Source organism: Hypanus sabinus, chromosome 2 (assembly GCF_030144855.1).
Source record: "Hypanus sabinus isolate sHypSab1 chromosome 2, sHypSab1.hap1, whole genome shotgun sequence".
Classification (NCBI taxonomy): domain Eukaryota; kingdom Metazoa; phylum Chordata; class Chondrichthyes; order Myliobatiformes; family Dasyatidae; genus Hypanus; species Hypanus sabinus.
The window spans coordinates 192,189,080-192,213,734 of NC_082707.1; the positions used below are offsets into that span (position 1 = coordinate 192,189,080).

General features: G+C 45.0%; 1 protein-coding gene across 1 annotated transcript in view; it reads left to right on the forward strand.

Annotated features, from left to right (window-relative positions):
* Window positions 1-24,655, forward strand: part of vsx2 (visual system homeobox 2) — a 59,403-nt gene that overhangs the window by 28,766 nt on the left and 5,982 nt on the right. The window contains exons 2-4 of the mRNA XM_059990747.1: window positions 2,897-2,981; window positions 6,039-6,162; window positions 23,751-23,931. Coding sequence (XP_059846730.1) covers window positions 2,897-2,981; window positions 6,039-6,162; window positions 23,751-23,931 — 390 coding nt within the window. The remainder of the gene's footprint in view (window positions 1-2,896; window positions 2,982-6,038; window positions 6,163-23,750; window positions 23,932-24,655) is intronic.

The following is a 24,655-nucleotide window of genomic DNA, read 5'->3' on the forward strand; positions in this document are numbered from 1 at the left end:
AAATTTAAAAACTGCCCCCAAATGATGTCTCTTAAAGGGTGTGATGCATTCCCACAGAACTTTTGCAAGTATGTACATACTGCATATTTCTGTGAATAAAAATACAACTGAATTAGACTGGCACACGCTCTAGGAGTTTGCCTGCTATTGCTGACACACAGTCAGGGACTCAGTGCAAATACTAGCCCACATTTTGGAGACTTCTTGCAGTGTTTCCACACTCAGGGCCCAGAGCAAATATTCACAATTATTGGGGGGGGGGGGCTTCTCCCAGTCTTTACACACCCCGGGACCAGTGTGAATATACATTTTAAGAATTTCTGCTAGTACTTTCTCACTTCCAGGGACCTAGTGCAAATATTGACAAGCTCCCTGAATATATCATACAGAGTTTACATTTATTTGAGGAAGGAGTGCAAATGGATCCTACTTTCAAATGCGAAATTACCATTTCAGCGACTAAACATTGCAGAGACCGTTTTGTTCCACAGAACAATAGAAATAAACTTCTCAGCAAATGTGCCGCGAAATTTGGATTTGTCGTTGATCTCCAGTAATGAAAATTTCCATTGTAGTATTTAACGCAACTGACTGCCAGCTTAAAGAGGACGAAAGCAAAAATCTTTGTAATCTTTTTACGTTATTTTTTTTAATATAAAAAGAACATAAGCCTTCAATCTCGCTGTTCCGGTAGTTTTCATTGCCAGTATTACTCCATTGCAATCTAAAATGACCTCGTTAACTAGAAGCGCAGAGGGAACTATAAACTGCTCTGGTTAGCGTTAGCAGAAACATCTTGTGCGTTCTCTAAAATCATTTCCATAATATAAAAACGCGGGACGGCGAGCAATGGCTCCCAGATTTATATAAAAAAATTGTTGGGGAAATTAAGCCAATGCTCGTTGTTTAAAACAAAGAAAATCGAACTTGCCGCTTTCATTGCGTGGATATCTATCTGGAAGAAATTGAGCAAGATATTTACAGGTTAGGGCTGGAGAGATTCACAGCAAATACATTGCGCATACTTAAAGCGGGGGTTAATAGGTTGATTAAAGTTGACGGGGAGAAGGCTGGAGAATCAAAACACAAAAATACAACTGCAGATGCTCCTAATGAAGGGTCTCAGCCTGAAACGTTGGCTACTCTTTTCTCCCGGATGCTGCCTGACCTGCTGCGTTCTTCCAGCGTTGTGTACGTATTCTAGGCTGGAGAATGGTGTTGGGGGGTAATAAATCAACCGTGATTGAGCGGCGGAAAAGACTCGATGGGCTGGACTCTGCACCTATGTTTTCTGGTCTCAAGGTCCTAATATCAAGGCAACGAAATCTAGATCAATACGGAGAACAGCAAGATTAACATAAACGCGATGCCATTTACCAGTTTCGTACGAGCGCTGGGTGGACCCCCATGTGTCAGGGGCGACAGCGAAACGAGGAACTGGGCGGATCGAGCAGCATCTGTGGAGGGAGGGGGTTGTCGGCGTTCCAGTTCGAGCTGAGCATTCATGCGGGGGCTCGACCCGAAGTATCGACGATCCCTCTGCCCTCGCAGGTGCAGCTATGCCTCGCCCAGTTCCCCCAGCAGCTTGCTTTTCGCAGCGTGAAACTGATTTCGTTCTCGTACTGGAGCTCGTTTCCCGCTTACTGACTGGCGGGAGGTCCGTGAAACGGCGCGGGGCGGATTCCCGTCTAAAGCTCAGCGCCTGTGGGTGTTCGAGAAAACGGAACGAAAAATTCTGGCGCTGCCCGAAAATCCTTTCTCGGTGAAAAGTTGTGATTCGAGGAACCTGTTCAACCCGTGGAAAAACTATTGGTTGCACACCTGGGGATTATTACAATGTCCCCACTGTCAAACTGAAGTTTATTCATATTCAAGAACACATAGGTATACCGGCAAATGAAACAACTTTCCTCCGGAGCAAGCTGCACAATCAGAATCAGAATCAGGTTTATTGTCACCGGCAATGTGACGTGAAATTTGTTAACTTGTTAACAGCAGTTCAATGCGATACATACTATAGAAGAGGAAAGTAATAATGATAAATCAATCAATCAATCAATCAATCAATCACAGTATACATAATTGAATAGATTAAAAATCGTGTAAAATACAGAAATACTGTATATTTTAAAAGGTGAGGTAGTGCCTAAGGGTTCAATGTCCATTTAGGAATCAGATGGCGGAGGGGAAGAAGCTGTTCTTGAATCGCTGAGTTGTGCCTTCAGGCTTCTGTACCTCCTCCCTGATGGTAACATAAGAACATAAGAAATAGGAGCAGGAGGAGGCCATCCGGCCCATCGAGCCTGTCCCGCCCTTCAATATGATCATGGCTGATCTGTCCGTAAAGAGAAAAGGCGCAGTACGGCACATATAACTCACACACGTAACACATAAAGTAATATGACCACAAATACATTAACAAATAATAAGGTGCATCTACGACACAAGTTAAAAAAAACAGTATGACGATACCGGCGCTTCATGCGTGATGAGACCTGGGTGGTGGCGGGTAGTTCAGTAATCCCACGGCCCGGGGGGGAGACGGTGTTTCTCATCCGAACAGTCCTTGTCCCATTACTATGTTATCTTCAGTCTGTTGGTAATTGTGTGTGTTTGTATGGGGGGGGGGTCACGGAGATTGTTGGATGGATGGGAGGGATCATTGACAATGCTAACGGCCCTGCGTACGCGACGCTCCGGATAAATATCGATGGTGGGGGTAGAAGGGAGATCCCGACGACCCTCTCTGTTGACCTTTGGAAGGACTTGCGGTCAGGTGCCTTGCCGTCCTCGTGTCCAGTCCTCTCCAATACGCCCCCAGTGCAAGTCCTGTCTTGCTAGTCGGTGAGCATTAGCTTTTGGGAATAAATGTCGGAACACTTGTGTTTTAACTCAGATTCTGAAGACATTTCATCGAGTGACCGGAAAATTTCCAAATCCAGCCTGAGCCAGACGAAGAAGCGTAAGAAAAGGCGACACAGGTAAGAGCGTGTGTTCGTAGGCGTCCTTGGGCTTGTATCTGATGATCGATACCTGTCCTCTCGTTGCAACATCTTTGCGTCTGGTCGCCCCTCTGTATTGTAGCCAGGGGCACATCTCGCTGCTGTATTTCATGTGCTTGTCCGACTCACATACCCTATCCGCCCTATATTCACAATGTCTTCTACTTAATGGAGAGGAAAGATCCAGAGGGATATGGGCCGAATACAGGGATATACACTAGCTTAGGTGGGAATTATGGTTGGCACGGTCAATAGACAATAGACAGTAGGTGCAGGAGTAGGCCATTCGCCCCTTCTAGCCAGCACCGCCATTCTCTGTGATCATGGATGATCATACACAATCAGTACCCCGTTCCTGCCCTCTCCCCATATCCCTTGACCCCGCTATCTATCAGAGCTCTATCTAACTCTCTCTTGAATGCATCCAGAGACTTGGCCACCATTGCCTTCTGGGGCAGAGCATTCCACATATCCGCCACTCTCTGGGTGAAAAAGTTTTTCTGCATCTGTTCTAAATGGCCTACCCCTTATTCTTAAACTGTGGCCTCTAGTTCTGGACTCACCCATCAGTGGGAACATGCTTCCTGCCTCTAGCGTGTCCAATCCCTTAATAATCTTATATGTTTCAATCAGATCCCCTCTCATCCTTCTAAATTCCAGTGTATACAAGCCCAGTCGCTCCAATCTTTCAACATATGACAGTCCCGCCATTCTGGGAATTAACCTTGTGAACCTATGCTGCACTCCCTCGATAGCAAGAATGTCCTAGATCGTGTTGTATTCGCTACCCGCCCTGTGTTTAATCTTCCAATCTTCGTCCCAGTCCATCCTTTATTCCTGGCCATCCTGTATAACCTGTCCACCCTGTATTCCTTATAAATCCTGTACTTCTGTCCATCCACCATGGCCATCCTGTATCCTTGTCATTTCCGTATACTTGTCTGATTGTATTCCCTATTTCTGCTGTTTTACCTGTCCCACCAGCATCCCTGTCTGTCCTGTATTCATTGTCTGTCCTGAATTCTTGTCCATCCTATATTCCTTTCCATCCAATATTAACCATTCCTGCTGTATCTCAGTCTATTCTGTATTCCTGCCCGCCCTGTATCCCTGTCAATCCTGTATTCCTGCCCGCCCTGTATCCCTGTCAATCCTGTATCCCTGTCAATCCTGTATTCCTGCCCGCCCTGTATCCCTGTCAATCCTGTATCCCTGCCCACCCTGTATCCCTGTCAATCCTGTATTCCTGCCCACCCTGTATCCCTGTTCATCCTGTATCCCTGTCTATCCTGTATCCCTGTCAATCCTGTATCTCTGTCAATCCTGTATCCCTGTCAATCCTGTATCTCTGTCTGTCCTGTATTCCTGCCTGCCCTGTATCCCTGTCCATCCTGTATCCCTGTTTATCCTGTATCCTGTCTATCCTGTATTCCTGTCTGTCCTGCATTCCCTGTTCCTGCTGTATTCCCAGTCCACTTTGTATCCCTTTTCAGTCCTGTATTCCTTGACTCTACTGTATTCCAATTGTATTCTAGCTGTATTCTTCATCTATGCTGTCTTCCAGTGCTGTTCCTCATCCACACTGAGGAATACCATTGGAAGCTTTACACTGTATTCCCTGTCCCTGTTGAATTCTAACTTAATTTGGCTGGTTTTCCCGGCAATGACTCTGTCTACACTTCCCACTGCCTTGGGAAAGCAGTCAGCATGGTCAGAGATCCCTCCCAGTCTGGTCATTCGCTCTTCCCCTCTCTCCCATTGGGCAGAATTCACAAAAGCCAGAGAGCATGAATCGCTGGTCTCAGGGACAGCTTCTGTTAGCACTCCTATCAGACACTTGAATGGACCTCTTGTTGAATGTTTGAACTCTTGACCTCCGAGTCTACCTGGTATAGGCCCTGCACTTTATTTGTCTAAATATAGTCTACTGTACTTTTCCTGTAACTGGAACTCTACACTCTGGTTTCTTTTTACTATGTCAATATATTGATGTTTGACGTGAGATTTCTGGATGGCATTTAAAACAAGAGCTTTCTATGATATCTCAGGTTATGTGACAATAATAAGTTCAAGTTTATTGGCATTCAATCATACACATGTATACAGCTAAATGAAACAATGTTCTTCAAAGTGCAAAGTACAGTACTGCATACAGCACATCAAATAATATTAACGGTACAAAATGTTCTGTAGATGTACAGGTTAACGTAACATGTGCAACATAAGAAATTGATTTCATTTCTAATTCTGATTCCAATCGATATTCTCCGGCTATTGTAGTTCTGATGCACTCCTCACTTGTACTTGCCCGTCCAAGGGGCATTTGATTGGCCACCCCATACGGTATGTCATTATATTTTGGTGTATGGGTGGGTGTTTACATGGGGCAGAGTTGCCCTCTGCCTTGTGGCGGTAACACAAGCCACTCTGGTGTGGTAAATGGAAGCACTTTGGGCAGTAAGGTTGCATGTTAAATGAACCAGGTTAACATGTGCATTGCAGATACCATATCTCAGCACCACCTGCTCCAATGAGGCCAGGTTGGAGGAGAAGCATGTCATATTCCATCTGGTTAGGCTCCAAAGGCATGAACATCAATTTCTCTAACTTCCAATGTTTCCTCTTCTATCTTCTTCAATTCTTCACTTTGGTCCCCTTCTTTCCTTCTCCTCACCTGCATAACACCTCCCCCTGATGCCCCTCCTTTCCTTTCTCCCATGATCGACTCTCCTCTCCTTTCCGATTGGAGTCCTTCTTCATCAGCCTTTAGTTTTTCCACTTGTCGCCCTCCAGCCTCTCACTTCATTCCCCACTTCTCCAGCCACTTGGCTTCACCTATCACCTTCCAGCTTTTACTTCTTCCCCTCCCCCACCTTCTAATTCTGTCTTCTTTCCAGTTCTGATGAAGAGACTTGGCTGTATATTCATTGCTGTAGCATAGGTGCTGAGTTCCTTCAGCAGTTTGTGTGTGTTGCTTTAAGAGTTCAATGTTGGTTGTATCCGCCTAATCGACTGCTCGTTTCCTTTTCTTTCTAGGACTATTTTCACCTCCTACCAGCTGGAGGAGCTGGAGAAAGCGTTTAACGAAGCTCACTATCCAGATGTGTACGCACGGGAAATGCTGGCCATGAAAACAGAACTTCCGGAGGACAGGATTCAGGTAAATCCAGAGAGGGACAGAGCGGAATGGCGGTGACACTGTGAGGGACAAAACGAGAGCGAGTGAGACAGAGAGACAGACTGAGGGGCACAGGTGTCTGAGAGATACTGTGGGAGGGATAGGATACAGATGGGGAGGGGAGACAGGAAGGAGAGATGGAGGAGGCGTAATCTAAATAGAGAGGGACTGATACTGATGGAAGTGGAAGACATCAGAGGGTGGAGTGAGTGTGGAATGAGCTGCTAACGGAAGTGGTAGATGTGGGTTTGACTGCAACCTTTAAGAAAAGTTGGAGAGGTTCATGGATGTGAGGGTTTTGTTAAGTCATGGTGTGGGTGTGGGCAGATGGGACTAGGGAGAAAAGCATGCACTGGATGGGCCAAAAGGCCTGTGTTTGTGCAGTTAGTCTGATATCTGAGGAGAGACTAAGCAAAATAGATATAAAGAGAGACACAGAGACAAACCCAATGAAAGAGACAGAGAGATACTAATGGGGGAATGAATATAAATCACACACAGAACAATAACTAAATAATTAATGGTGGGAATTTAATTTTCAGATAAAGTCTCCAGAGTGCAATAACTTGTAGTAACACTTGCCCCCAAGATGATTTTCTGAAACATTTCATGTCATTTACAAGGTTTCCTTTCAGTACGTCCATGTGGGAATGGCACCATTCACTTTTTCCGATTGTGAAGTTTCAGTAGGAACTAATAGACATTTTGCTCTCTCTTGGTTGTACCTGGGGGGAAATGTACTATCTGCCTGATTTCAATACAGTATCAGGCCTTCTCTGTCAAATGTTCAAAGGGCAAGACCATAATCTATTCGGATAAGAGTATGTCCATTTCATTATCCTGGGTCCAACTACAAACGTATTGTCTGCTGCTGCAAAATAGCAAATTTCATGACATACTGTCTGCCAGTAACATTAAACCCGATTCTGATTCTGATTCAGATTACAAGTGAGCAGAATGTTGAAGGAATTACGTTATTACAAGCTAAGTTTAGAGCAGAGTTTCCCAACCTTATTTGTGCCTTTGAGCTTTACCGTTGATCGAGGGGTCCATGGAACCCTGGTTGGGAACCCGTGCTTTAGAGAAATGTGGATGGAAGCAGAACAGACCTTGATCAGCTGCATGCTGTACATGGCAGAGGTAATTGCCGACAGGAGGATAGAGAGAGGAAGGCATTGAGGTAAATTAGCACACATGTGTACATATTTACACGTGGATTCCAGGGCAGGAGTTGGATGATATGTTCATAGAAAAGTACAGCACAGGAACAGGCCATTCAGCCCATCAACTCTGGGTTGACCACAATGCCAAATTAAATTAATCTCCCTCTGCCTGCACATAATCCATATCACTCCATTCATGTGCTTGTCTAAGAGCCTTTTGAATGCCACTAATGCAGCTGTTTCCATTAACACAACTTAATACAACTTGCGATTCAGCTCCTTACAGGCAGCCAAAACACAAAGAAACCCAATAGAACCCACTTTAAAAAAGACCATCAAGCACCCAATGTACAGGGGAAAAAAAAACAAATCATGGTAACAATAGAAGTAAGCAAATAGCATTCAGATCTGAAGATAATGAATGTGAGTCCAAAGCCACCAAGCCAGTCATCACCGCAGCTGATTCAGGAGCCCGTTAGTTGCAGGCCACAGCCTCAGTTCAGTGCAGAGACGAGTAAACCTCATGGATCAGCAAGCTGAACTCCAGCCCATTCCTTGCCTCCAGCCACGACACCCTGGCCTTTTCAATCAAAACACTCTCAGGCCCACACATGACCTTTTCAATTCGGCCGGTGCTTGAATTGATCGCACTTCAGGTCTTTCCTCACTCTTGGACCCAAGCCCAGGCCCCACCGCCTCGACTCTGCAGTGCCTCTGTGTGTAGAAAAAAACCTGACTTACACACATCCTTTAAACTTACCCCCTCTCACTTTAAATCATGCCCTATGATGTTCAATATTTCTACCCTTGGGGAAAAGATATTCTGACTGTCTACCATATCTACACCTGTCATAATTTTCTATATTTCAGTCAGATCTCCCCCCAGCCTCCGGTCCTTCAGAGAAAACAACACCATTTTGTCCAAACGATCCTTATACTCACACCCTCTAATCCATACAGGATCTTGCTAAACAGCTTCTGAACCTTCTCTAAAGCCTCTGCATCCTTCCTGTTCAGTTGAATAAAATAGATACTGTATATATGAAAAAAATTGTTATGTCTTTCACGCTGTCAGATTGTGAAGCCTTTGTCAGTCAGAGTTGACCATGGATATTGTGTCCTCACTGTCTAGAAGCTCCCCTTCTCCACACATCTGATGAACCCAAAGGAATGGCAGAGACCGATACAGTTTGGTACCAGCAGTGTCACAGGAGTTTCCAGTCAATACTGAACATTGAACTCAACGTAGGACTGTCATAGGGACTCCAGCTCTGGAATTTTCCCTCAGGCTCTACTCCCAAAACCTTCCCCATGAGTGGGTGTAGCCACAAGGCAGCAGAGGTTTCAGATCAGAGTTTTCATTCTCCTAGATGAGCTGCCAACCACAGCTGACAGGCCCCATCTGCGACTAGTTTTAAGGTGCCGGTAACCCACCTTTGCCCCTTCTCCTGTCAGTTGAAACGATTCCACCAGGTTTATTTCCTAAGCCACACGTGAAGGCCAGGAGCTGGACATGGTCGTCAGAGGCTGTTTGAGGTGGGAGCTTATCCTTAGTACCTCCCCTGGCTATGACTACTTAAGGAACCTAGTCACAGACTGTACTAGAAACTCTATAGTCAACAAAATAATTTTGAAGAATGCTGCAATTGTGATTTGGGGAAACCCGTGTGCAAACAGAAAAGGGATATTGAGTCTTCACTGAATAGAACCAAGAGGATTTTGTTCCCAGGCTATAAGCCAACTGTTGGAGTACACGATAAGTTCAATCTCAAGTACAGCTTATTCTCATTCAAGTGTACACACGTATACTGCCAAACAAACCAATGTTCCTCCGAACCAAGATGCACAACACAGTACATATAACTTACACACATCAAATCAAATCAAAATCAAGTTTAATTATCATTCAACTATACATGATTGCAGCTGAATGAAACAGTGTTTCTCTGGGGACAAGATGCAAAGCATACACAGCACATTCAAAATTGTGAGCAAGGAAACATGGTCATGCAAAATAACCACATATATATCCCAAGTCCCTGAACGACATGCCCTGCAAATTGATAGTTCAGTTCCTGGCAGTGTGCAGATGCACACAATCCAGTGTGTCATTTCACCAATCAAACACTGGAGGGCAGCACTGACAGGGGAGGCCAGTCCCAATCCAAGCATAGACACCACACGACACTGCCTCAGTGTCTCCTTTCCTGGTTTAGAGCAGCAGGCAAGCCGTGACTTGAGGCCTAGTCCTCACCACAACCAAGGCAATGCAGCTCCCTCGCCGTCAGTCACACCACCAAACAAGGGAAGCACACCTGCAGCATCTTACATTATCAATGTTCAACAGAGTCTTGTAATCACAAGGGAAATGTCAGCAACAATCATCCGCAGTCACACTGCACACTGCCTTCGCGCACTAGCCTTCGATGCCTTCCTGTAGCAGGCAGCAACGTTGTCTTCACCCAGTCCAGCACTTCCACCACTAAGCAGCTCACTGATGGGGTAGACCTGCAGCACCCAGTTCTTGGAGTCCAGCATTGTCTTGGTGATCGTAAAAAAGATATTTAACAAGGAGAAAAATACCTTTGGTTGGCCCCTGGGAAGCTGCTGTGTCTGAACACGCCGCCATCTTACCAGAAGCAAAAAGTATTATTACCACAAATAAATTAGCAAATAATAAAGTGGTTTTATGACCCACGCTAAAAAGTAAACAGTATAACGCTACTGGTGCTTCATACATGATGAGACCTGGGTGGTGGAAGAGAGTTCAGTAGCCTCACAGTCCCGGAGCAAATTGTTTCCATCCCTGACAGTTCTTGTCCTAATGCAATGGTACCTCCTGCCTGTGGTAGAGGGTGAAAGAGTTGGCCGGATGAGAGGGATCATTGACAATGCTCTCCATACGTTGTACTCCTGATAATTATCTCCACTGGGTGGGAGAGACACACTAATGATCCTCTCAGCTGTGCCCGCAATTGTTTGTGTGGACTTGTGGTCAGATACCTTGCAATTCCCATACCAGCAACACACACAAAATGCTGGTGGAACGCAGCAGGCCAGGCAGCGTCAATAGGGAGAAGTACAGTCAACGTTTCGGGCCGAGACCCTTCGTCAGCACTAGCATCTGCAGATTTCCTCGTGTTTGCGAATTCCCATACCAGATGGTGATGCAGCTGATCAGAACACTCTCAACAATACTTCAATGAAAACTGGTTACAAAGGATGGGGGGGTGCAGAGTCTCCACCAAACAGGAATTTACAGGGAGATTGTATGGAAAGACATGTCTGATGGAAAGTTTAAGTGGCCAGTTTAATTCTTGTAGTACTGCACTGAATATTTGGGAGGTCTCAGACAGTAACGAAGGATGGAAACGATCCTGGAGACTTCCTCCTTTGATGGAAATTCCAGGGTGATCTGGAAGAGGGCCTGTCCTGGGGTTAGAGGTCTGTGAGTCTCTGTTAAAGAGAAGCAGGGCTCGTTTCACTGTTGTTTCTGTGGTATGTTCTCTTTTGTTGTGTTCTGTGCTTTTTTTCTCTGAGCATTGTGGGCACACTATGCTGGCACCGGAATGTGTGGTGACACTTGTGGGCTGCCCCCAGCACATCCTTGGGTGTGTTGTTGGTTAACACAAATGACATATTTTACTGTATGTTTCCATGTACCTGTAATAAATAAATCTAAATCTGATCTAAACCTAAAGACTGAGTGGGGATGAGGCAGAAGTGCTGACTATAAAATGGTCAGATGAATTGAATCCAGTTAAGAACAAAATTTAGAGCGTTAGAGCCATCAAGTCATAGAGCATTAGGGCACAGAAACAGGCCACTTGGCCCACCTAGTCCATGCAGCCTTGGCTTTTTGCCAAGTCCCTGCCACCTGTATCCGGACCATATTCTTCCAACTTTCTCATCCATCTACTTACCCAAATTTCTCTTTAATGTTACAATTGAACCTGCATCCATCACTTTCACTGGTAGCCTGTTTCACATTCACACCACTCTCAGAGTGAAGAAGATTCCTCTCAGATTCTCCTCAAATATTCACCTTTCACCCTAAGCCTAACACTCTAGTTCTAGTCTCACGCAACCTGAGAGAAAATAAAAAATTTCTGAATACCTAGACGTTAAAGGTAATGGGGGTTTGGGAAGAGGGAGGCAGGGGAAGAAGGGAGCAAGGAGGAAGATTACGTGTCTAAAATGCTGATACATATGAGGAAAAACTATCTGCTTGGATGGCAGGGCAAAAACCTTAAAGAGATTTCATAAAAGATCTGAGATGGTTCTTGTCACAACATGCAATCATGGCCATCAAGGGAATACCGGTGAATGGTTCCGGGCCAAATGCAGGCAAGTGGCACTGGTTTGGATAGACATTCTGGTTGGACTGAAAGCCTTGCCTATGTTCTGTACAACTCTGGCTCAAATAAGGGGAGATCATCAGGTGGGCTGTCGGTTTGAAGTCCCAACAGCCATCTCAGGTGGATGTAACATCTTGTGGTGGAAGGCAAGAGTACTGTATGATTAATAGTTATTCCTCATCCGACTTCACAAATAATGGTGGAGTATCTGGCTTCCACCCACATGCTGTCTGTGGGCTCCTGCTGTGCGTTGATTGGTTGCTGCAGCTCTGTCATGTAACGGTAATTTTTTAGTTGTCAGAGCTTTGGACACTCTCCCTTTAAGGTTACACGAACTTTGAAACTTTGTCCTTTCAGTTCAGGCAAGCAGATTACTGATACTTTTAAAAACCGATCCAGAGGAAGTTCACGAGAATGATTCCAGGAACAGAAGGGTTAATCAGTGTTTGATTGCACTGGGCATGCACTCACTGAAGTTCAGAGGAATGAGGGAGGGATCTGAGATTGTCCTCTGCGAATCAAACATTGAAAAGCCTAGATAGATTTGATGTGGAGGGGATGTTTCCTGTGGTTGGGGAGTCTAACACCAGAGGGCACAACATCAGAACAGAGGGACATCCCTTTAGAACAGAGATGAGGAGGAATTTCTTTAGCCAGAGGGTGGTGAACTTGTGGAATTCATTGCCACAGATAGTAGTGGAGGCCAAGTCATTGGGTACATTTAAAACAGAGGTTGATTGTTTCTTGATCAGCCAGAGTGTCAAAGATTACAGAGAGAAGGCAGGAGAATGGAGCTGAGAGGGATAATAAGTCAGCCATGATGGAATAGTGGCACAGCCTCAATGGGCCAAATGGCCTAAATCTGCTCCTATGTCTTATGGTCTTGTGAAATACAACAATAACTTACTCTGCACCTTTAAAACACACTGCCAGAGGAGCCAGTAGGAATCAGTTACAATTACAAAGTTTAAGAGGCATTTGGACACTTTAATAAGCAAGGCATGTAAGGATATAGTTATAATGTGGGGGCACGTGGGTTTGGTGTACATGGAGTGGAAGGGCAGCACAGCTATTGTGGGCCGAATGGCCTGTTTCTCTGCAGTACAACTCCGTGACCCTGAGATCTTTCTGCCGGCCCAGCAGTTAATGCAACCTGGGAATGCTCCCGACACCAGTGTTTCAGGTCTCTGTGAGACAGGCGGGCAAGACTGTGAAAGGGTTTGAAAATGAAGATGAGGATTATAATGCCGGGCTGTTGCTTAACCAGGAGTCAGAGTGGGTTTGAGGTAACAGTAGACATGACACGGTGTGAGTTATGAAAGTGGCTGCAGAGCTTCAAAGAACCGAAAGTCCATAGGGAATGGAATGCACCAGTGTGGGTGGTAAAGTGGAATTTAAATATTTGGGGAACAGGGTGGAATCACATTGACCTGCTTGGAGAGCCAGAGGGAGAAGATAATCTTTATTTGTCACATGTACATCAATACACACAGCGTCTACAGCATCTGAGATGTGCTGGTGGCAGCCACAAGTGTCACCACATTTCCGGCAGCTACCTACAACTACAACTTACTAAAAGTTGCCTACAACTTACTAAAAGTTGTTTTAGTAACTTTAGTTTCCCTTAACTCATACGTCTTTGGAATGTGGGAGGAAGCCTGAGCACCCAGAGGTAACTCATGCAGTCACAGGGAGAACACACAAACTCCGTACAGACAGCAGTGGGAATTGAACCCAATCTTACAGGCATTGTCTTACTGTATCACCCTCAGAACTTGGCCAATCAAGGGCGGCCCAAGGTACACTGAATGAATTCAACTCTTGGACTGGATTCAACTTTGCTTAGATAATCAATTAGAGCAAAATACCACAAACTATGATTATATTTCTACTGCTGTCTTACCCTAATCTGGTGTGTCCTTCTTTAAAAACTGGCACATAATAGGGTATTGTCAATCTGTTCAAACTCGGGAGCATTTTCTGTTCCCCTTTCCCCACGTTCAAGGAGGGTGCTCCTTCAGCAAGGCCCTGGGGTCCGATCTCAGAAATTGATCTGTTTCCTCTGACCATTGTACCATAAGATATAGGAGTACAATAAGGTCATTTTGGCCCATTGAGTCTTTTCCACCATTTCGTTATGGCTGATCCATTTCCCTCTCAGCCCCAATCTTCTGCATCTTCCCCGTATCCCTGTAACCCTTCATACCCTGACTAATCAAGAATCTATCAACCTCTGCCTTAAGTGCACCCCATGGCTTGGCCTCCACAGTCACCCACTTCCCACTGTCTATGCCTGCAGTGCAGAAGTCATTGATATTTCTCCACTACTCTTGGCCAAGCTAAGGAATTGTCCCTGACTTTACTGTATGTGTGTATCTGTCTATCTGTGCATGTTTGTGTGTGGTTGAATATTACTGCCTGTGTTTATCAATAATACAGCAAGTGGTTTCTTTACTCAAACTTACTGAACCATTAGGAGGGTCAGATTACCATCAACTTTATTACCCACTAATTGACTGTTGATCAGGGCACTGATTCTGATCTGCACCAACACTTTCCTTCTACTCTGCTCTTCACTGCATTCGTGTGGATGATTATAAAAAAATGAAAAACACGTTGTGATTAATGTCCAGTCCTGATGAAGAACCTCAACCCAAAATGTCGACTATTTATTCCCCTTCATTGATGTTCCCTGACCTGCTGATTTCCTCCAGCATTTTGTTTGTGATACTGTGAAAAACAAAGATCAGTGAGACTCTGTGTTCTGCTTTTCCTTCTCCAGCCTTTGCTATACCGCCTGGTATTGAAGGACATGTACGCAGAGGTCTGGAGCACTGCTTCTTCGGAACAGGGGAAATGAACAACAAATTTGAATTACCAGGCCAGATCCCTGCCCTCACCATTCCCCTCACCCCTCTCTGTTCTCTCAGCCTCACAGTTCCCTTAGATGAGGCGAAAGCAGCCTGATTTAGGGAGGTGTGACTGAGTGGAATTGCCTGTTGTAATGTTGTTACCTCTGAGGCAGGAGGTTACAGGTTTAAGGGAGCCGTTCTGGAGATCTGAGCATAAAAATCTGGTTTGCTGACCCTTTGCAGTACTGAAGGAGGACTACACCACCAGAGGAGCAACAGTGTCTTCTTTCCTTTCCCCAAGGAATTTTATACTTACAGCCAATTTCAGATAGACAGTTGATTGACAAAGCAATTTGCTTCCACCATTATGGTCCACATCTATAGATCTAAGGTCGCTGTCCAGGTTGATAGGTTGGTTACGAGGGTGTGTGGTGCGTAGGTCTTCATTAGTGTTGGGACTGAGTTCTAGAGCCACAAGCTAACACTACAGCCCCATAATACCCTGGTCAGACCACACTTGGAGTATTGTGATCAGTTCTGGTAGCCTCATTATAGGAAGGATGTGGAAGCTTTCGAGAGGGTGCAGAGGAGATTCACCAGGATGCTGCCTGGGTTAGAGAGGGTGCAGAGGAGATTCACCAGGATGCTGCCTGGGTTAGAGAGGGTGCAGAGGAGATTCACCAGGATGCTGCCTGGGTTAGAGAGGGTGCAGAGGAGATTCACCAGGATGCTGCCTGGGTTAGAGAGGGTGCAGAGGAGATTCACCAGGATGCTGCCTGGATTAGAGAGGGTGCAGAGGAGATTCACCAGGATGCTGCCTGGATTAGCGAGCATGTCTTATGAGGAAAGGCTGAGTGGGCTCGGGCTTTTCTCTTTCGAATAAAGGAGGGGGAGGGTATTTTGATAGAGCTGTATAAGATGATAAAGAGGCATAGATGACATGTACAGCCAGTGCCCTATTCCCGGGGCAGCCATGGCTAAGCAGCGAGGGCATACCTATCAGGTATAAGTTCCCAGCCTGGGGTCCACAAACCCCTTCCTTAATGGTACTGGTTCACGGAATAAAAAGGGTTGGGAACCCTGCTTTGAGATGATTGGAGGAAAGTATGGGGGGGATGTCAGTTTTTTACACAGTGATTAGTGCATGCAATACACTGATGGGTGGTGAAAGAGTCAGGTACATCACAGACATTTAAGAGACTCTTAGATAGGCAGAAGAATGAAAGAAAAATGGAGAGCTATGCAGAAGAGAAACATTAGATTGAACTTAGAGTTTAAAAGGTTGGCACAACATTGTGGGCCGAAGGGCCTGAACTGTGCTCTGTACATACTATATTGTATGTGCTACGTCGTATTAGCCTCAGCTCGACTGCAGAGTCATCGTTGGAGTCAAATCACTGGTTTGACAGCCTGCTTCTGTCTCCTCTCACAGATGGGCATTGTAGGTCGTACCACAATATTGTCCGGTCAGTGTCTTTAACCCTCATCTAGCCATACTGAAATCAGACGATCTATCATTGTGTTAATGGGAATTGGCTGTGTGAAAATTGTGAGTAGATTGCAAAAGTGATTACTTGCCTGTAACATGCTTTAGGACGTTGTGAAAGTGATGTAAAAGGCACTACAGAAATGCAAGTATTTCTTCTTCATCAATGTCCTTGCAAAGTAATAAAGCAATAATCTCATCTACCGAGAGCTCATCCAGCGGCCTTTGCAAAGATTGCAGTTTATTTATTTGGTGATTTATTTTGGATCTTGATGCTTTGTGAAGCATTTCCTGTGATCAGTTGTCATATTTAATGTAAGGATGTGATAATCTCAATCTCTTAAATTGGAACGTGGTCCACTGAGCGAGGAAAAGGAAGAACCATGCCATGTTAGAGCCTTGTAAGAAGGGGATCTCTGTTGAAGTGGACCTTGTTTAAGGAGACATTCCATAATCTGGGCCACTAATTTTGGTGTGGGACATGATGAAGGAAATTAGTAGAGTGGTCCAGAGTTAGCAGCTGGCCAAGTCACAGATGACAACATTTCATTCCAAACATTATCATCTTTTACTGCCTACACAGGATATACAACATAGAACATTACAGAACTGTACAAAGCCTTTGGCTCACGATGTTATGCTGACCTTTTAACCTACTCTAAGATCGATCTAACCCGATCTAACCCTTCACTCCCACATATCCAGTTTTCATTCAGTCATCTGCCTTTCTTTTAAATATCCGTAATGTATCCCCTGACAGTGTGTTCCCAAACTCACCACTCTATGTAAAACTTACTGTATGTATCTCTGACATCCTTCCTATCCTCTCCTCCAATCACCTTAAAATGATGTCCCCTCATTAGTCATTTCCACCCTGGGAAAAATTCTCTGTGTGTCGCTCGATCTATGCTTCTAATCATTAGATGTCAGGGGTAAGTTTTTTTTTTACACAGAGAGTGGTGGATGCATGGAATGGGCTGCCGGCAACGGTGGTAGAGGTCGATATGATAGGGTCTTTTAAGAGATTTTTGGATAAGTACATGGAGCTTAGAAAAATAGAGGGCTATGGGTAAGCCTAGTAATTTCTAACGTAGGGACATGTTTGGCACAACTTTGTGGGCTGAAGGGCCTGTATTGTGCTGTAGGTTTTCTATGTTTCTATTCTGTATTCTTTATCAAGTCACCTCCATGTTCACAGACCATTACTTGTGCCCATTCCATAGGAAGCTACTGGGGTGAAAGTTAACCTAGGGTGACCGGGATGACCTGGCCTCTCAAGTTCACAACATCTCTCCTTTGTAGCGTTGCCTATAAAAATAGACACTTCTCCCATCCATTACGGAATTTTCCCAATCCTGACATGATCATCGGGATCTCAAGAACTCACAGATTGCTCCAGCATGATAAGAAATTATCTCCAAATATGTTTGCTCTAAACCCACACAATACCAATATATCTTCTTCCCATTCCCAAGGTCTTTTAGATTGATTGTCAGTTTTCTTGTGAAGTGTTATTGACCGAGATTCAAGCAACTCAAACAGCCTCCACTCTGTTGTGATGTGGTGAATGAGAGAGGTAATGGATTCCACAGATTTGGATTAATTATTCATCATACGTACATCAAAAAATACAGTGAAATGTGTCATTTGCATTAGCAACCAACATGACCTAAAGAGGAAGCAGACAACAGGTGTTTCCACACATTCCACGATCTACACAGCACACCCACCACATCTGGCATAGACTTTTTTCTAAGCAGGGCATGAGTTCAGATTTCGGAGGTGCGAAGGGACTTGGGAGTCCTCATGCAAGATTCCCTGAGGGTTAACTTGCAGGTTGAGTCCACAGTAAGGAAGGCAAATGCAACGTTAGCATTCAGACTCAGTTTATCTATCTCATTCAGAACATTCGGTGAGATACATCACTTGCATTAACCAACACAATCTTGGGCTGTACTGGAGACAGCCCTCAAGTAGAACAACACAGAACACAACGCAACAAGCAACAACAGCAAAAACAAGCTCCTTCTTCACTCCTGCCCACCCACACACAGGCATTGTCCTCCAACCCACAGACAGGCATCTGGGCCTCCAGTCTCCGGCCATTGGGCTTTGACTTTCAATCGACCTGTGGGCTTCCATCTTCGGTATTGACCCCCAGACTACCCTAGGATGGGACTAATGCATTGCCACCAGAAGACCAGCAAAAGGCCATTGGTACTCTGCACACGAGTCTGGAGGACATTCCTCTGCCAGTGGAATACCAGTGTACTCTGTTTGAGCACCAGAACATTCCACCAGAAGTCTAAAACACTGTCACCGCAGGACCAAAATATTACCACTGGGGGACCAGTGCACTGTCATTGGAAGGAAACCACACTGCTATCACGCAACCAGCATACTGTCATTGTCATTTGGAGGACCAGCACCTATTTCTATTGGAGGGCTAGTGCCCCTTGATCTTGGAGAACTATCACCATGGCCATAAGGGGACCTTTTTGCTTTTGGAGGACCAGAATTAGAGTCAGTTTAATATCACTGACATATGTTGTGAAATATATAATTTTACTGCAGAACAGTGTAATACATAATAATAAACAAATTACAACAAGAAAATACAATATATATAAAAATTTAAATTAAGCAAGTAGAGCAAAAAGAGAGAGAGATAGGTAAGGATTTTCTGAACAGGGCGTTGCTGTAGATATCCCTGTCCCTGTATTATGGAGAGAAGAATCAGATGAGCCACTGGCTTGTTAACTCTCATAGATGGGGAAGGACTACCTGGAACAACAGAGACAGAAGGAAACCTTGCCTTGTAGAATGGGACTATAATTCTTTCAAAGGTTTAGGTTACTCATGAACATCAAATCCTACCCGCTTTTCCTTTGCTATCATTTAGATCCTGACGTGGACATTCCCCCCTCCCCACCTGAAAGTCAATCCACCCTTCATCTTGGCGGCATCGACCAAGCCGATAATGTATCTGAAGTAAAAGAATAACATTGGTAATGCGCGGCCACCCCCCACCGCTTGTTCTGTTGAAAGCGCAGGTAGGTTTTACTTCCCGGATCTACTACCGACACCCCCCCACACACACACACACACACACAACCCTCAAAACGGGGGGGCAAGACCGTCCGTCCCTTCTCACTGCCGCCTGATTACCCCCTCCCCGTGGGAAGATCTGGAAGAAGAGAGCGAGCAAGCAACGACGATAAATTATACCAAGCACTCCACACAACCAACTTATCAAGGAATCGCGGACACGAGGTGATTTCTAAAATGATAACAGCCTTAATCAGGCAATCAGGAGAAGAAGATTATGTCTTGACCTGTGCCATCAATCTGCCAGCAATTTAATTTCATTTCCATTACAGGGTAATTCTGAAAATTTCCACCACAAAATTAACACCCAATTTTCCCATTTTAATTAGTTAAATCAGAAGATGCAGCTCTCCCGGGGAGCGTGCGAGGTGGGATCAGTTAGGATGAAAATGATAACTACACGGCTGTAATTAGGACGGGTCAATGCATTCTCTCCCCCGAGTCAGGCTAGTTTAATTTCCCGTGATATTTGAGCGGCTGTCGCTAAGCTGTCCAATCGATTGATGCAGAAATTAACTTATTTTTCAATCAGACTCTGGCTGCCCCCTGGGTCGCCTCTCGCCTTCCTCTTTTGCAGCAGAAGCGATTTTTCATCAGCGGCTGTCTTTGATGGGGAGACGAGCCATCATGAATTACAAAGGGCCCTTGAATGGTTTTGACAATTTTTTATCCCCATCCTTTCCCTACCCCCCACCTTCTCTCCCCCGCCCACTCCTCATCAGCTCCAGCTGAACAGGACAGCGCCGCCTTGTCCGGCGCATCTGCGGAAGCATTTGAACCGGCCGCCCTGAATCTTCACAGCGTCTGACCAGAGGAATGAACTCACCAGGCTATTAAATCTACCCCTGGGAATGTGTCCTCTGAAAATTAATTTCTTCTGTTTAAAATCTTAATTACTATATTTCCTTTCATTTTGAATTCTGATGGGATCCCAGGCTGTGTTAGTGTTACCAAGTGAGAACAGGGACTCGGGACCACAGAGATCGGAACTAATCCTTTTTCGGTCCACTCATTCATATCGATGCAGGTGCCCATTGAAGCTTAGTCCCATTTGCCCAGGTTTTATTGCCTTGCCCCTTTCCTATCCATGTACCTGTCCCAGTGACTTTTAAATCTTATTTGCCCTGCCCCTACCACTTCCTCCAGCTCATGCCACATACACCTTGATAAAGTCACACTCCGTGTCCTATGCTCCAAGTAGTAAAGCCTACCCGACCTTGCCCTTTGCCTCAGGCCCCTGAAACCTGGCAACATTCTTGTAAATCTTCTTTGCTTTTAGTCCAACTTAAATATATCTTTCCGATAACAGGGTGACCAAATCTGTATACAATGAGCTAGGGGTAAGCTCGTGAACATCTTGTGCAACTGCAACTTCTATACCCAGTGTTATAGTTGCTTCATCATCATCTTGTCCACCTATGGCACTCCTTTCAGTGAACTGTGTACTTGTTCTCCTGGGTCCCCCTGTTCTACAACTCTTCCCAAGACTCAGCTGTTTATGGTAAAAGTCTGAAACTGCAACACCTCTCACTTCCCTGAATTCAACTCCATTCGCCATTCCTTGGCCCACGTACCCAGCTGATCAAGATCTCCTTGCAATGTTTGATATATGTCTTCACTATCTATGATACCGTATATTTTAGTATCACCCGCAAGCTGAATAACCATGCTCTTTGGAGTGCAGGGGGTTGAGAGGTGTATAAGATGAAGAGAGGCATTGATAGAGCACGCAGCCATTTTCCAGGGCAGAAATGGCTAATATGAGAGAGCATAACTTTAAGGTGATTGGAGGAAGGTATAGTGGGGGCAGGGGTGTCAGAGGCAAGTTTGTATGCAGAGAATGGTGGGTGCATGAGGTACCCCACCAGAAGTGGTGGTAGAGGCAGATATATTAGGGGCATTTAAGAAACTCTTAGAAAGACTGATAGATGAAAGAAAAGATAGAGGGCTATGTGAAAGGGAAGGATTAGATTGATCTTAGGATAGGTTAAGTGGTTAGCACAACATTGTAGGCTGAAGGGCCTGTCTCTATCTCTGGGGTGTAAATTGCTTAAGAAAGCATAATTCAAATGAAAACTTTATCATATTGTACAGTGTGACCAATATGGATGTATTTCACACAGAGGTGGTGGTGGTGGGGAAGGGGTAACTGAGATCAGCCAGGAGCTGAAGCTGGGCGAACTTCCCACAAGTGAAGTTATCAGGGATTCTGGAAGTTTTCCTGATCCTTGCATCCTGCAGGAGACGTATACTACTGCCTTAACTGCTGTCCCAGCTGCACTAATTGGAAAAAGTATCTTCAAGAAATGATGGCGGGATTGTTGGAAGCCCATCATCTCCATTGCAGGAGTTTCTCAGGGCACTGAACATCTGCTGATCTATTAAAGACCCAGGTTTGAGGCAGGAGTAGGTGCCTGATTGCCAGCATATACCTCTCTCTATGACTTCTGAATGTCGTGAAGCTACAGGATGCCAGATACCTCAGCCCCAGGATGCAGTTCCTCAGGCAGTCTGAGACCCAGACGTGTTCGGCTGTTTCATTGGGGACCTTCCCTTCACTCACTGGTCAGGAGTAGGATGCTCACTGGAGGCTGTACAGCATTCCGTTCCGTTTGTAACTCCTCAGACCAGACAGTCCACCCCTGCAAATAACCGAGGCCTGGGTAACGTTCAGGCTTGGGCTGGAAAGTGGCAACATGTATTCATGTCCTACAATTGCAGGGCAAGTACCATCTCCAAACAAGAATGAGTCCAACCACTAGGTTTTGATAGTCTTATCATCAGTTTCAATAACATGAACTTAACAAAAGCAACTGCATTATGAGCTGGTCAGAGTGTGGTTTCCATCATTGATGTGTCAGGAGTCCAAAGGAAATCTCTCTGCTTGTTGAATAAGTGCAGCTTCATAACATCCAACGACACACCAACCGAATCAGTAGTCATCCATCTACTACCTCACATCCTTCTGCCCTTTGCCAGCTCCACTATTAGGAGGGTGGTGGTTGAGGAAGGCACCTCACCACCGCTTTCTAAAGGGCAATGAAAGATAGGTGATGAACGCTACACAAGGCAGGGACATCAATATCCCATGATTGAAAAAAGTTACCATATAGAGGTGTGTGGGAGCTTGGTAAGAGCAAGCTGACTGCTATATTTATACCTTAAAACAGTGACAATGCTTCAAAACCGTGTAAGATTGTTAATGGCATTTGTGCCAAAGGCTTTGTTCCCTTTAACGCAGCTACTGTGCCATGTAATGTAATGAAATCTTGTTTTACCAAATCAGAATAAGGTTTTATTATCACTGACATGTTTTGTGGCAGAGGTATGGTGCAAGGCATAAAAAATACTATGTTACAATAAATAAACAGTGAGAGAGTGCTCATGGGTTTATAGACCGTTCAGAAATCTAATGGTGGAGGGGAAGAAGCTGTTCCTAAAATATTTAGTGAAGTTCTTCAGGCTTCTGTCCCTCCTCTCCAATGGTAGTATTGAAAAGAGGGCAGATTGTGGTTGCTCAATGCTTTCAGTAATTTTGTGTTGGCTTGTGGTTGTTTCCAGAATGGATTGCTATAACGTTTTGTGAAAATCCTTAGTCCGTCAGGCTCATTATCAGGATCTTCTTGTGAAGCAGAGTGGTGCAACAAGGCATCAGGTGGTACAACTGAAGCCCTACCTCAGACTACCCTGCAGGAACCTCCTGTACCTAATAAAGTGGTCGTTGAGTGTATGTTCACTATCTTCTGCCCATCCAGTTCAAGGTTTGATGTGTTGTGTGTTCAGAGATGCTATTCTGCACACTATTGTTGTAACATGTGGTAACTTGAGTTACTGTCGCCTTCCTGTCAGCTTGAACTAGTCTGGCCATTCTCCTCTGACCTCTCTCATTAACAAGGTGTTTTCACCCACAGAACCACTGCTCTCTGGACATTTTACTTTCATTTCTCACACCAATCTTTGTAAACTCTAGAAACTGTTGTGCGTGAAAATACCAAGAGATCAGAAGTTCTGAGATACTCAAATCACCCCATCTGACACCAACAATCATTCCGCAGTCAAAATGACTTAGATGGCATTTCTTCCCCATTCTGATGTTTGGTCTGTACAACAACTGAACCTCTTGACCATGTCTGCATGCTTTTGCGCATTGAGTTGCTGCCACATGATTGGCTGATTGGATCTTTGCATTAATGAGCAGATGCACAGGTGTAGCTGATCAAGCAGCCATTAAGTGTAGGTGTTGAATAATTGGAGACATCTGGAAACCACTGTAGATATTTAATGAAGTAAAATAATAAAGAAGAAATTATTTTAGCTGAAATACATAAAATTAATTAAAACATACTTGTGAAATAAAAAGGTACTATGAACTTGACCTTCACTTCACTTACCTTTTCAAATGAATAGGAATGGACCCAATGCCAAGTGTTAAGTTCAAGGACAACAGGGGCCAGGAATGAGCTGGATCTGCGATAGTGGTGGGGTTGGGGGGCTTGTCAGTGTGCCCTACTCCTGTATGTTCTCATGTTCTTTCTCCCAATAATGCTGAAGTTGTCAATGCATTAACCCTTGTTCCCCGTACCCCTGCTCCCCGCCCCAACAGGTGTGGTTCCAGAATCGCAGGGCCAAGTGGAGGAAGCGTGAGAAATGCTGGGGCCGCAGCAGCGTCATGGCCGAGTACGGGCTGTACGGAGCAATGGTGCGGCATTCCATCCCACTGCCGGAATCCATCCTGAAATCCGCCAAGGACGGGATCATGGAATCCTGCGCTCCCTGGCTTCTTGGTAATTGTAAACCTTTTCTGGGTCACGGGAGGGGTGTTGCTGTCAGAATCAGAATCAGGTTTACTATCACTGGTATATGTCATGACGGTTGTTTCTTTGTAGCAGCACTACGGTACAAGGTAAAAGATTACTATAAGTTCCAATAAAACAAACAAAGAATAATGCAAAAGAGAGCAAAAGTGAGGTAGTATTCATAAATCTGATGACAGATGGGAAGAAGTTACTCGTAAAGCATTGACTGTGGGTCTTCAGACTCCTGTACCTCCTCCCTAATGGTAGTAATGAGAAGAGGGCATGTCCCATGTGATGAGGGTCCTTAGTGATGGATATTACCCTCCTGATTCACCGCTCTTTGAAGATGTTCTCAAAAGGCAGGGAGGCCTGTGCCTGTGATAGAGTTGGTTGGGTCTGCAACCCTGTACAGCCTCTTTTGACCCAGTTCAGTGGCCCTTCCGTACCAGGTGGTGATGCAACCTGTTAGAATGCTCTCCACTGTACATCTGTAGAAATTTGCTAGAGTCTTTGGTGACATACCAAATGAAGAGCCATTGGCATGCCTTCTTCATGATTGCAGCAAAGCGTTGGGCACAAGGTGTTGATGCCCAGGAATGTGAATCTGCTCAGATTTTCCATTGCTGATCTCTCAATGAGGACTTCACCTTTCTGAAGTCTACAATCAATTAATTGGTCTTGTGGACGTTGAGTGCAAGCTTGTTGTTACAAT